This window comes from Salmo trutta, chromosome 1, assembly GCF_901001165.1.
Source record: "Salmo trutta chromosome 1, fSalTru1.1, whole genome shotgun sequence".
Taxonomy (NCBI): Eukaryota; Metazoa; Chordata; class Actinopteri; order Salmoniformes; family Salmonidae; genus Salmo; species Salmo trutta.
This window is the reverse complement of record NC_042957.1, coordinates 36,932,331-36,945,116: the sequence shown is the minus strand read 5'-3', so window position 1 is coordinate 36,945,116 and position 12,786 is coordinate 36,932,331. Positions and strand designations below refer to the sequence as shown.

Here is a 12,786-nt window from a genome sequence, read left to right as displayed (position 1 = left end):
TGCAGTTAACATTCTGCCCTAAATACATTACTTAGTACCACACTCCATATTTTCAAGCATTGTGGTGGTTGCATCATGTTATGGGCATGCTTGTAATTGTTAACACGCGGAGTGCCAGAATTGCATAACTGCTAGAATGGCCATGATGGTCATTTTGACTGTTGATATTTCAATTGTAAAAATATTCCATAATAAATAATACCTTGCTAAATAAATGCATTTATTATGTTAAAATGGGTCATAAGAAACCTGACTGGAAGACAAGTTGCTGGCCCATCCAGACTACACCTAAACAATATTGAAACTAATTCCACATAATAATAATAATAATAATAATAATAATAGATGTGGCCTAAAGACAACATTAAATTGACAATAGTCTGATGGGTGACAACATTATAAATTGTTGAATGGAGAGCCTGATGACCTGCGGAGAACGTATTGACAGCGTTCATTGACAAAGAAGCAAGGAGCTTACCGAAGAGCACTCCTTCCATATCATTCTACAGAGGTCCATGCAGGCCAGATGTTTTGATTGCTATACCCTACTAGAAAGAGCAGATTTCAAGGTTTCTAATTAACCTATTTTTGTACAAATTGTCTTAATGCACATGCTTTTTGTTTCATAGTTGAAACAAAGGCACTCCACGAGTGAAATCAATTTTGTATTTGAAATACTGTCTTGATGATTGAGGGGGAAAAAAACATATTTAATCAATTTTAGAATAAGGCTGTAATGTTACAAAATGTGGGTAAGTCAAGGGGTCTGAATACTTTCCGAATGCACTGTATAGCCTACATTAACAAATGAATGAAATTATGTTCTTTCAAGTATTTACATTTCGTATTTGAATGTTGCCGAATACCTTCATAAACACAACCAAATGACATTGATTCGAAGGGGGGGTCCAATGAGGCCACGCTTTTGTTGTTACATTTATTTATTAAACTGGTTGGCTATTGGTGTTCCTCGAGGCCCGGTTAAATATACATATGGTCATTGTGACCTTCATGGTGCTTTGAGGATCAGTTTTTCTATTTTGTTATATTTGTCTATTAATACTGCTAGTGTAAAATACACATATTTAGGGAAAGGTGGGTTCAAGGTTTTTATTGAAAATGGTCAGATTGGCTGTTTTTTAGCAATTCTAGCATTTAGGATTTGAGTTTTTCAGGATGGAAAAGAAACGTAGTGGAGCTAAGCACAGACAAAATCCTAGAGGAAAACCTGGTTGTCTGCTTTTCCACCAGAAATTAATTCACCTTTCAGCAGGACAATAACCTAAAACACCGGTCCAAAACTGTTGTCTAGCAATGATTAACAACCATTTTGACATAGCTTGAACAATTATTTTCAATTAAAAAGTGTAAATGTTGCACAATCCAAGTGTGGAAAGCTCTGAGAGACATACCCAGAAAGACACAGCTATAATCACTACCCAAAGGTAATTCTACAAAGTATTGACTCAGGTTTGAATATTTATGCAAGTTAGTTATTTCTGTATTACATTCTCAATAAATTAACAAACAATTCTTAAAACATGTTTTCACTTTTTCGTTATGGGGTATTGTGTGGAGGTGGCAGATTTTTTTTTTTATATATATATTTTTGAATTCAGGCTGTAACACAACATTTGGAATAAGTCGAGGTGTATGAATATTTTCTGAAGGCACTGTATATCTCTGTAATTCTGTTGATTTGCCCTTATGTTTTCCTGCTGTCTTTCTGACTTTCTCTTTGTAGGTCTCACTCTGTTGTCCTCCTCCTACTTCCTTTGCCGTTCCTGTGCCTCATTTGGTCAGGCTCCCTAATGTTACCCCCTCTTTCTCTGAACTCTCCTTCATCGCTCCCCCTCTCACTTTCACCCCCCATTCTTTTTTCTTTTTTTTCATCCCCTCCTGCTTCTTTTGCAGATATTTATATGCGAGTGTTTTTGTAATGAATGCTATTGACACTATAAAGGAGATTTTAAGTCCTGATTCCCCTCTTCCTCTCTTCCCTGCTCTCTTACAGGAGCGTTTCCAGTTCCCCTCAAACATCACTGATGTGTCGGAGGACGCCAAGGACCTGATCTCGAATCTCATCTGCGGCCGCGAGCGCCGCCTGGGCCAGAACGGTATCGGTGACTTCAAGGACCACCCATTCTTCGCTGGCATCGACTGGGATCACATCCGCTCCACCGAGGCGCCCTACATCCCCGACGTCAGCTCCCCATCTGACACCTCCAACTTCGACGTAGACGACGATATTCTTAAAAACCCGGTGGGTGGGCTTGGGGAAACAAGCTATCTAGCTAAAGATTACAGAAAAATAGCTAACTAGTAAATGCTACCTAGACTCAAGCTAGCTAGTTAACACTAACTGGAAAGGAGCTAGCTAATTAATGCTAACTGGAAAACAGCCAGCCAAGCTAAAGTGAATGAACTCTATTTCACTGATTGGCCAGCGAAAGACACTCAGTTATAGTCCCAGGTCCCTGGTTAAAAATGAAAAACAGAAGTGTTTTTGTCCTCCACGACCTCAGTAGTTTAATTACTTCTTCCCTTGGTCAGTTTGGCTGTTCGACTCTAACCGATCTCTCTCTTCCTCTCTCCTACCCAACAGGACATTGCCCCTCCAGTTACGCACACCGGCTTCACTGGCCAGCACCTGCCCTTCGTGGGCTTCACCTACACCACGGACAGCTGCTTCTCGGACTGCGGCAGCGTCAACAGAGCCGGCCTGTCCGACGGGGGCTCCCAGGAGGGCGGTCCCAGGGACCAGGAGAGGGAGCTGGGGGTGGAGGTTTTCGAGAGGAGGATCCGCCGGCTGGAGCAGGAGAAGCAAGAGCTGAGTCGCAAGCTGCAGGGTGAAAGGGCAAAAAGAAACACACACACACACACACACACAGATCGCATGCGTAGACACACACACCAGCGAGGCCAGGAGAAACATGCACACACAGACACCCTTGATACACACCCTTAGTGACCCACAGTTTAAAGTGAACATGACTTCTGACCCTTGACCTGTGTTTCTTGCCCTCTCTGACCCCCTCCAGAGTCCACTCAGGCTGCGCAGTCTCTCCACGGGCCTGGCCGCGGGGCCTCCACCCAGGGCCGAGACAAGGAGATGAAGAAGCTCAACGAAGAGATCGAGAGGCTCAAGAAGAAACTTGCAGGTCAGTGTCTCTCAATGTAACCCAATCTGGCAAACCAACATCATTGACTGGCAACTCAACACTGTCTGGGCGTTTTAAATCAGGCCTGGCTGGAACACAAAGGTCAAATACCTGAAAGTGTTTGATGTGCCCTTGGTTTACTTTTGGGGCTATTCCAGCGCAACACAAGTATCCTTTCACCTAACCCCTTTAGATAGCTTTACAGATCTCCATTTTCAGTTATTTTGAACTGCTGATGTAGTTGCATTTGTGTGAACATATTCTAAATAATTTGGAGTTAGAATGTTACACATCACCTGAAAGGACACAACCTCTACTATCTATGTGGTTGTCTGTTCACAGCTGTTGTTAGTCAGCAGATAATGACATTTGAAAACATCACTAATCTGAAAAGATATAAGGCACCGAATTCCAGTGGCCTTTAGGCAGAGATGCACGTGTAGTTCTGAGTACCTTCTCAAAAGTCCAAAATCTGTAATAAATTCCTGACAACTGGCCTCTGAACATTCAAAATGCAAAATGGATAGATTTGGATAGAAAACACTCTAAAGTTTCTAAAACTGTTAACCTTATGTCTGAGTATAACAGAACTGATATGGCAGGCGAAACCCCGAGGACAAACCATCCCAATAAAAGTTTTCAGCCTACCACTGTTTTCAATGGCTGTCACTTTTATTGGCTGTCACAATGGCTGTCACTTTTATTACTTTTATTAAGGTGAAATCCTCCCAGATTGCAGTTCCTAGGGCTTCCACTAGATGTCAAGTCTTTAGAAAGAGTTTCATGCTGTTTTTGGAAAACTGAGCCAGAAATTGTAGTTTTCTAGGTGGCTCCCATTTTGGCTGTAGTGTTTCCAAGCACGTCGAAGAGAGCGCCTTCTTTGGTATTTTTCTCTTGTAAAGACAATAACGATTCTCCATCTTAAATTTGATTGTTTATTTATGTATTAGGGTACCTAAGGTTTGATTTATAAAAGTTTTGACTTGTTCGGAAAAGTTTATTAGTAACATTTGGGATTCATTTTGTATGCATTTTGATGGAGGGAAACTGGGTGGATTATTGACTGAAGCGCCAGCTAAACTGAGTTTTTATGGATATAAAGAAGGACATTATTGAACAAAATGACAATGTGTGATGTATCTGGGACCTTTTGGAGTGCCAACAGAAGAAGATCATCAAAGGTAAGGCATTTATTATATAGCTATTTCTGACTTTCGTGGCGCACCAGCCTGGTTGAAATATGCTTTTGTATGCGCGGCGCTGTCCTCAGATAATCGCATGGTGTGCTTTCGCCGTAAAGCCTTTTTGAAATCTGACACAGCGGCTGGATTAACAAGAATTTAAGCTTTACTTTGATGTATTACACTTGTGATTTCATGAAAGTTAAATATTTATAATTCTGTAGTTTGAATTTCGCGCTCTGCAATTTCACTGGATGTTGGCCAGGTGGGACGCTACCGTCCCACCTGCCCATAAGAAGTTAACCCACATAATGCTTACATGGATAGACCCTTCATTAACATTTAAAATGGTCTCTGATGCTTATGATTTGCTGCTGTCTGTTAACATCCCACATAATGCTTACATGGATAGACCCGTCATTAACGTCTAAAATGGTCTCTGCCACTTATGATTGGCTGCGACCTGAACTGGGATACCATTTGGGAAAAAGTATTTGTTACCTCTAAAAACCCAGCACACCTGCTTATACAGTATAAGCTTATACATAAGTTATGCAACCCCATTTAGGCGTTTTAAGATGAAGCTGATTCCTACTCCAATATGTGATGGATGCCATATGAATGCTGTTGGAACACTAATGCACATGTTCTGGTCACATGTTTCAGATTTCCTTACAAAAATGATGGGTTTCCCAGTGAACAAAGATGCACCTTTATTTTTATTGAATGATGACTCTTCACTTGTACTGCAACTGGTTCAGAAAATAATCATTTATGCAGGGTTAACAGCAGCAAAAAAGGTTATCCTTAGTGCTTGGATTACCCCTACAATCCTCTCGCCTCAAACATGGTTATCATATTTTCAAGATATGGTTCGTGTAGAGCGATCAGTGGCCGTTATAACAAAGCTTGGGCAAATCCAATTGATGCAAGGGATCTATTATGCTTAACTCTATCAGATATCAACGACTCTTGACCAAGCAATGGACCTACATGGTAGGGGAGTGGGGGGACAACATTTTATTTTCTGACAATAATATAGAGTTTTTTATTGTATACTCTACTTCCTTTCTGTATATGTCATATTGTGCACTCAAATAATTGACTCCTGACAGTATATAAATAGTTTTAAACTCAGTTTTTCACAATTCCTGACATTTAATCCTAGTAACAATTCCCTCTCTTAGGTAAGTTAGGATCACCGCTTTATTTTAAGAATGTGAAATGTCAGAATAATAGTAGAGAATTATTTATTTCAGCTTTTATTTTTTTATTCACATTCCCAGTGGGTCAGAAGTCAGGTTTGTAGGCCTCCTTGCTCGCACACGCCTTTTCAGTTCTGCCCACAAATTTTCTATGGGATTGTGGTCAGGGCTTTGTGATGGCCACTCCTATACGTTGACTTTGAGTCCTTTTGCTACAACTTTGGAAGTATGCTTGGGGTCATTATCCATTTGGAAGACCCATTGCGACCAAGCTTCAACTTCCTGACTGAGATGTTGATTCAATATATCCACATCATTTTCCTTCCTCATGATACCATTTATTTTCTGAAGTGCACCAGTCCCTCCTGCAGCAAAGCGCCCCCACAACATGATGCTGCTACCCCCGTGCTTCACAGTTGGGATGGTGTTCTTCGGGCTTGCAAGCCGTACCCCTTTTTCCTCCAAACATAATGATGGTCATTATGGCCAAACAGTTATATTTTTGTTTCATCAGACCAGAGGACATTTCTCCAAAAAGTATGATCTTTGTCCCAATGTGCAGTTGCAAACCGTCTGGCTTTTATATGGTGGTTTTGGAGCAATGGCTTCTTCCTTGCTGAGCGGCCTTTCAGGTTATGTCAATATAGGACTTGTTTTACTGTGGATATAGATACTTTTGTACCTGTTTCCTCCAACATCTTCACAAGGTCCTTTGCTGTTGTTCTGGGATTGATTTGCGCTTTTCGCACAAAAGTATGTTCATCTCGAGGAGATAAAGCCGTATGACGGCTGTGTGGTCCCATGGTGTTTATACTTGCGTACTATTGTTTGTACAGATGAACGTGGTACCTTCAGGCGTTTAGAAATTGCTTGCAAGGATGAACCAGACTTGTGGAGGTCTACAAAAACATTTCCTGAGGTCTTGGCTTATTTTTGATTTTCCCATGATGTCAAGCAAGAGGCACTGAGTTTGAAGGTAGGCCTTGAAATACATCCACAGGTACACCTCCAATTGACTCAAATGATGTCAATTGGCCTATCAGAAGCTTCTAAAGCCATGACATTATTTTCTGGAATTTTCCCAGCTGTTTAAAGGCACAGTCAACTTAGTGTATGTAAACTTCTGACCCACTGGAATTGTGATACAGTGAATTATAAGTGAAATAATCTGCCTGTAAACAGTTGTTGGGAAAATGACTTGTGTCATGCACAAAGTAGATGTCCTTACCGACTTGCCAGAACTATGTTTTGCTAACAAGACATTTGTGGAGTGGTTGAAAAACACATTTTAATGACTCCATCCTAAGTGTATGTAAACTTCCGACTTCAAGTGTATGTATATATATGTGTGGGGGTGCTTTTCTGGTGACAGTCAGTGATTTATTTACAATTCAAGGCACACTTAACCAGCATGGCTACCACAGTATTCTGCAGCGATACGCCATCCCATCTGGTTTGCCCTAAGTGGGACTATCATTTAAACAATGACCCAAAACACACCTCCAGGCTGTGTAAAGGCTATTTGACCAAGAAGGAAAGTGATGGAGTGCTGCATCAGATGACCTGGCCTTCACAATCACCAGACCTCAACCCAATTGAGATTGATTTGGGATGAGTTGGACCGTAGGGTGATGGAAAAGCAGCCAATAAGTGCTAAGCATATGTGGGAACTCCTTCAAGACTGTTGGAAAAGCATTCCTCATGAAGCTGGCAAAGGGTGGCTACTTTGAAGAATCTCAAATATATATATATATATATTTGTTATTTCATAGTTTTGATGTCTTCACTATTCTACAATGTAGAAAATAGTAAAAATAAAGAAAAACCTTTGAATGAGTAGGTGTTGTCCAAACCTTTGACTGGTACTGTGTGTATAATATATATATATATATATATAAGGCCCGTCTATGGTTCTTCATCTGTAGGGCTTAGTTCTTGTCACCTTTCGCATAAACAAAGTATTATGTTTTATTCGTTATGTTTTTTACAAACTAAATCAAAGGTTTCTCCCTGAAGCCCAGTCTGAAGCCACTGTCCAGTAAAATTGTGACCTTTTGGGAAACATTGACCCTAACCTATCACCATCCCGCTAACCAGGAAGTCCCTCCCCCTTTTGCCGTCTTTCAGACTCTGATAAGCTGGAGCACCAGCTGGAGGAGGTGGTGACCCTGCGCCAGGACTTCGAGAGCTCCTCCTCCAAGCTGAAGACCCTGGACAAGCAGGTCAAAGCCCTGAGACTACAGAAGGAGGAAATCCACAAGGTAACATCACCCTACTCTTCCCCCCTGACCTTTAAACCCACCCCCTTACTCCAGGGTTATTTTCATTAGTGCACACCATGTGTTTATTGGACAAGTTCAGGCAGCCGTAGAAACCCACCATTTTCACATCTTGGGGTGGAGCTGGAGATTATGAATTGAATGTTGAAGAAGGGTGGAATTTCCCTTTAAAGAATTTGTACAGTACTAATTGTCTATGTACGTTTATAGTGTCAGTCGAGCTTATAATTGGTAGTACACTGATTACTTTTTCTTTCTCTCCTGATTCCTCTCCTCTCATGCTGTCCTCCTTTCTCTCTTTCTCTCATGCTTTCGCTCCCTCTCCTTATTTCATCTACTCACCTTTCATTCTGTCTGGCTCTTTCCCTCTCACCATCTCTCCTGCCTCTGCGCGCTCTCTTTTCTTTTGCTGCCCTCTTCCTCCCACCCTTCCTTCTTTCTCTCTCCTGACTCTTTCTTTCTCTCCATTTCCCTCCCCTCTCTCACCTACCCACCCACCCTTTCACTCGACATTTCTCTCCCTTCCATCTCTTCCCCCTCTACAACCTACCTCCCCCACATCTCTCACCCTCCTTCCTTCTTTCTTACTCTCTCCCTCCCTCCCTTATCCACTCTCCCCTCCTCTCTCACCCCCCCGCTTCCCCTCTCCATCTCCACCAACAGCAACTGGTGGAGTCCCTGGAGCGCCTCAAGTCCCAGACCAAGGAGCTGAAGGAGGCCCATAGCCAGCGGAAACTGGCCCTTCAGGAGTTCTCTGAGCTGAGTGAACGCATGGCCGAGCTGCGTTCCACCAAGCAGCGCCTCTCGCGCCAGCTCCGCGACAAGGAGGAGGAGATGGATGCTGCTGTAAAGAAGGTGGACGCAATGCGCCAGGACATCCGCAAGACTGAGAAGGCTCGCAAGGAGGTGAGACGTAAAAGTTGACTAGCGCGCTGCTCACTAATGCTAACACTTAAAGTGCTAGCATTTAGCTTTCTAACTAAACACTTAGCTTAGCTAACTAACAATTTGCTTGGTTATACTTAGCTTTATAACACTTAGCTCGATAACAGTTAGCTTGCTAAACTTTACCTTGCTTGTACTTAGCTTGCTAACGTTTATCTTCTTTGCTTGCTATGAGTCTTTGCTTGCTATGAGTCTTTGCTTGCTATGAGTCTTTGCTTGGTAGCATCAATGATAGTGGATAATTTAAGAGTTCACTCAGGCCATTTACCATTGAAAAAAAGGTGTCAAGGTTCCTGTCTGTAAGTGGTCGTTCCCTCTCTCTCGTGAGCATGCTTTCCCGTGTGAGCTCACGGTTCCTTCATAATCTCTGGCATGCTCACGCAAGAGAGGGAACAGCTGCTTCTGGTCTACTTATTGTCCCCACCATGCTTGCCCCACCCACCCCACCCTGACCAGACACAATTTGCCAGTGAGATGTCTCTTTTCTCTATAGTCTCTGGGACACCACCTCTGGTCAGGGGCAATAATCAAACCAGAGTGGCCCTGCCCTGACCTGCAAAAATTTCGGAGGTGGAGGTTTTGCTTTCTCTACCATCTCTGGTAACATTTGGCTTGCTAAGTCTTAGCTTACTAACATTAAGTTCATTAAAACTTAACATGCTAACAATTGTGGATAAAGTTAGCATGCCGGAGGCGGAATAGCAATGTGTTAGCAACATTAAGCTAATTAGCAATGTTTAGTTTTCTGTGATGAGGGCATAATTGAGTGTATTGGTTGTAGAGGTCGACCAATTATGATTTTTCAACACCGATAACAATTATTGGAGGACCCAAAAAAAGCCGATGCCGATTTCTTCTCTTTTTTTTTCTTTTTTTTTTTGGAATAATGACAATTACAACAATACTGAATGAACACTTATTTTAACTTAATATAATACATCAATAAAATCAATTTAGCCTCAAATAAATATTGAAACATGTTCAATTTGGTTTAAATAATGCAAAAAGTGTTGGAGAAGAAAATAAAAGTGCAATATGTGCCATGTAAAAAAGCTAACGTTTAAGTTCCTTGCTCAGAACATGAGAACATATGAAAGCTGGTGGCTCCTTTTAACATGAGTCTTCAATATTCCCATGTAAGAAGTTTTAGGTTGTAGGAATTATAGGACTATTTCGCTCTATACGATTTGTATTTCATATACCTTTGACTATTTGATGTTCTTATAGGCACTTTAGTATTGCCAGTGTATAGCTTCCGTCCCTCTCCTCGCTCCTACCTGGGCTCGAACCAGCAACACATCGACAACAGCCACCCTCGAAGCAGCGTTACCCATTCAGAGCAAGGGGGAAACAACTACTCCAAGTCTCAGAGCGAGTGACGTTTGAAACGCTATTAGCGCGCAACCGGCTAACTAGCTAGCCGTTACACCAGCCTAATCTTGGGAGTTGACAGGCTTGAAGTCATAAACTATAATAAGCTCTTCCTCCCGGGGAAGGACTGCCCGTTCCATGATCTCGCCATCACGGTTGACAACTCCCTTGTGTCCTCCTCCCAGAGTGCTAAGAACCTTGGCGGGATCCTGGACAACACCCTGTCGTTCTCCACTAACATCAAGGCGGTGACCCGATCCTGTAGGTTCATGCTCTACAACGTTCGCAGAGTACGACCCTGCCTAACACAGGAAGCGACGCAGGTCCTAATCCAGGCACTTGTCATCTCCCGTCTGGATTACTGCAACTCGCTGTTGGCTGGGCTCCCTGCCTGTGCCATTAAACCCCTACAACTCATCCAGAACGCCGCAGCCCGTCTGGTGTTCAACCTTCCCAAGTTCTCTCACGTCACCCCGCTCCTCCGCTCTCTCCACTGGCTTCCAGTTGAAGCTCGCATCCGCTACAAGACCATGGTGCTTGCCTACGGAGCTGTGAGGGGAACGGCACCTCCATACCTTCAGGCTCTGATCAGGCCCTACACCCAAACAAGGGCACTGCGTTCATCCACCTCTGGCCTGCTGGCCCCCCTACCTCTGAGGAAGCACGGTTCCCGCTCAGCCCAGTCCAAACTGTTCGCTGCTCTGGCACCCCAATGGTGGAACAAGCTCCCTCACGACGCCAGGACAGCGGAGTCAATCACCACCTTCCGGAGACACCTGAAACCCTTCTAACCCCCCCCCCCCCCTTAAAATATTTAGATGCACTATTGTAGTGGTTGTTCCACTGGATATCATAAGGTGAATGCACCAATTTGTAAGTCGCTCTGGATAAGAGCGTCTGCTAAATGACTTAAATGTAAATGTAATAAACAGCGCAATGCATTGCGAAGGGCTGCTGGCAAACCTAGGAAAGTGCTGTTTGAATGAACGCTTACGAGCGTGCTGCTGCCTACCATCGCTCAGTCAGACTGCTCTATCAAATCATAGACTTAATTATAACATAATAACACACAGAAATACAAGCTTTAGGTCATTAACCTCTCTGGCGCATGTGGGACGAACTCGTCCCACCTACGTAACATCCACTGAAATCCAGTGGCGCGATTTTTGAATCGTTAGAAATACTATTACTTCAATTTCTCAAACATATGACTATTTTACAGCTATTTAAAGACAAGAATCTCGTTAATCTAACCCCACTGTCCGATTTCAAAAAGGCTTTACAACGAAAGCAAAACATTAGATTATGTCAGCAGAGTACCCAGCCAGAAATAATCAGACACCCATTTTTCAAGCTAGCATATCATGTCACATAAACCCAAACCACAGCTAAATGCAGCACTAACCTTTTATGATCTTCATCAGATGACACACCTAGGACATTGTGTTATACAATACATGCATGTCTGTTCAAGTTCATATTTATATCAAAAAACAGCTTTTTACATTAGCATGTGACGTTCAGAAAAAGCATAACCCCCGCAAACTTCCGGTGATTTTACTAAATTACTCACGATATAATTTAAAAAAAAAAGTGTAAGTTTTCGGATTTAGAGGAGTTTGAATTTCGCGCCCCGCCCATCATTGGATATTGGAGCAGACGTTCCGCTGTAGATGTAAGAGGATAAGATAACTTTAATGCTAGCTAGCAACTTACCTTGGCTTCTTACTGCATTCGCGTAACAGGCAGGCTCCTCGTGGAGTGCAATGTAAAGCAGGTGGTTAGAGCGTTGGACTAGTTAACCGTAAGGTTGCAAGGTTGAATCCTCGAGCTGACAAGGTAAAAATCTGTCGTTCTGCCCCTGAACAAGGCAGTTAACCCACCGTTCCTAGGCTGTCATTGAAAATAAGAATGTGTTCTTAACCTCCCTGGGTAAGGTGGGACGCTAGTCAACAGCCAGTGGAATGGCGTGGCACGAAATACAAATACCTCATAAATGCTATAACTTCAATTTCTCAAACATATGACTATTTTACACCATTTTAAAGACAAGACTCTCGTTAATCAACTCACCTATCCTGACCCGTTTTACTGCCGATGCGGAGCCCCATCGGGTCTTCACGACTGGACCACCGACGTTATCTGCCCGAGGGAGTTATCCAACTGGCCCCTCCGTCGCGACGTAACCTGATCGCCCATCTGCGGCCGGCTAATCGTTAGCTGTCTTTTCGGCTGCGATCTGAATAGGTCTATCGGACACTTTTCTTGGGCCACTATAACTAACTATTTTGCCAACTTGGACAGGTCCCCCCCTTCCACACGGAACCCCACTAACCCACAGACGGAAACGCACGAGGTGGCTAAAAACAGACCTCCCTCCCATCTTCCACCAGCTTGCTACCTATGGCCCGGCTAGCTGTCTGAATCTCACTGGACCCTCTGATCACTCGGCTAAGCATGCCTCTCCTTAATGTCAATATGCCTTGTCCATTGCTGTTCTGGTTAGTGTTTATTGGCTTATTTCACTGTAGAGCCTCTAGCCCTGCTCATTATACCTTATCCAACCTCTCAGTTCCTCCACCCACACATGCTATGACATCTTCTGGTTTCAATGATGTTTCTAGAGACAATATCTCTCTCATAA

At 43.0% G+C, this 12,786-nt stretch overlaps 1 protein-coding gene across 8 annotated transcripts in view; it reads left to right on the top strand.

Moving 5' to 3' along the window:
• LOC115195336 (serine/threonine-protein kinase MRCK beta) overlaps positions 1 to 12,786 on the top strand; it is a 124,866-nt gene that overhangs the window by 48,914 nt on the left and 63,166 nt on the right. For all 8 annotated transcript variants that reach the window (XR_003878681.1, XM_029755116.1, XM_029755165.1 and 5 more), the window contains exons 8-12: positions 2,015 to 2,263; positions 2,606 to 2,849; positions 3,042 to 3,161; positions 7,675 to 7,808; positions 8,490 to 8,732. Coding sequence is in view for 7 of the 8 variants with exons in the window: in XM_029755116.1 (XP_029610976.1) it covers positions 2,015 to 2,263; positions 2,606 to 2,849; positions 3,042 to 3,161; positions 7,675 to 7,808; positions 8,490 to 8,732 (990 nt within the window). In the remaining variant the exon portion in view is untranslated. The remainder of the gene's footprint in view (positions 1 to 2,014; positions 2,264 to 2,605; positions 2,850 to 3,041; positions 3,162 to 7,674; positions 7,809 to 8,489; positions 8,733 to 12,786) is intronic.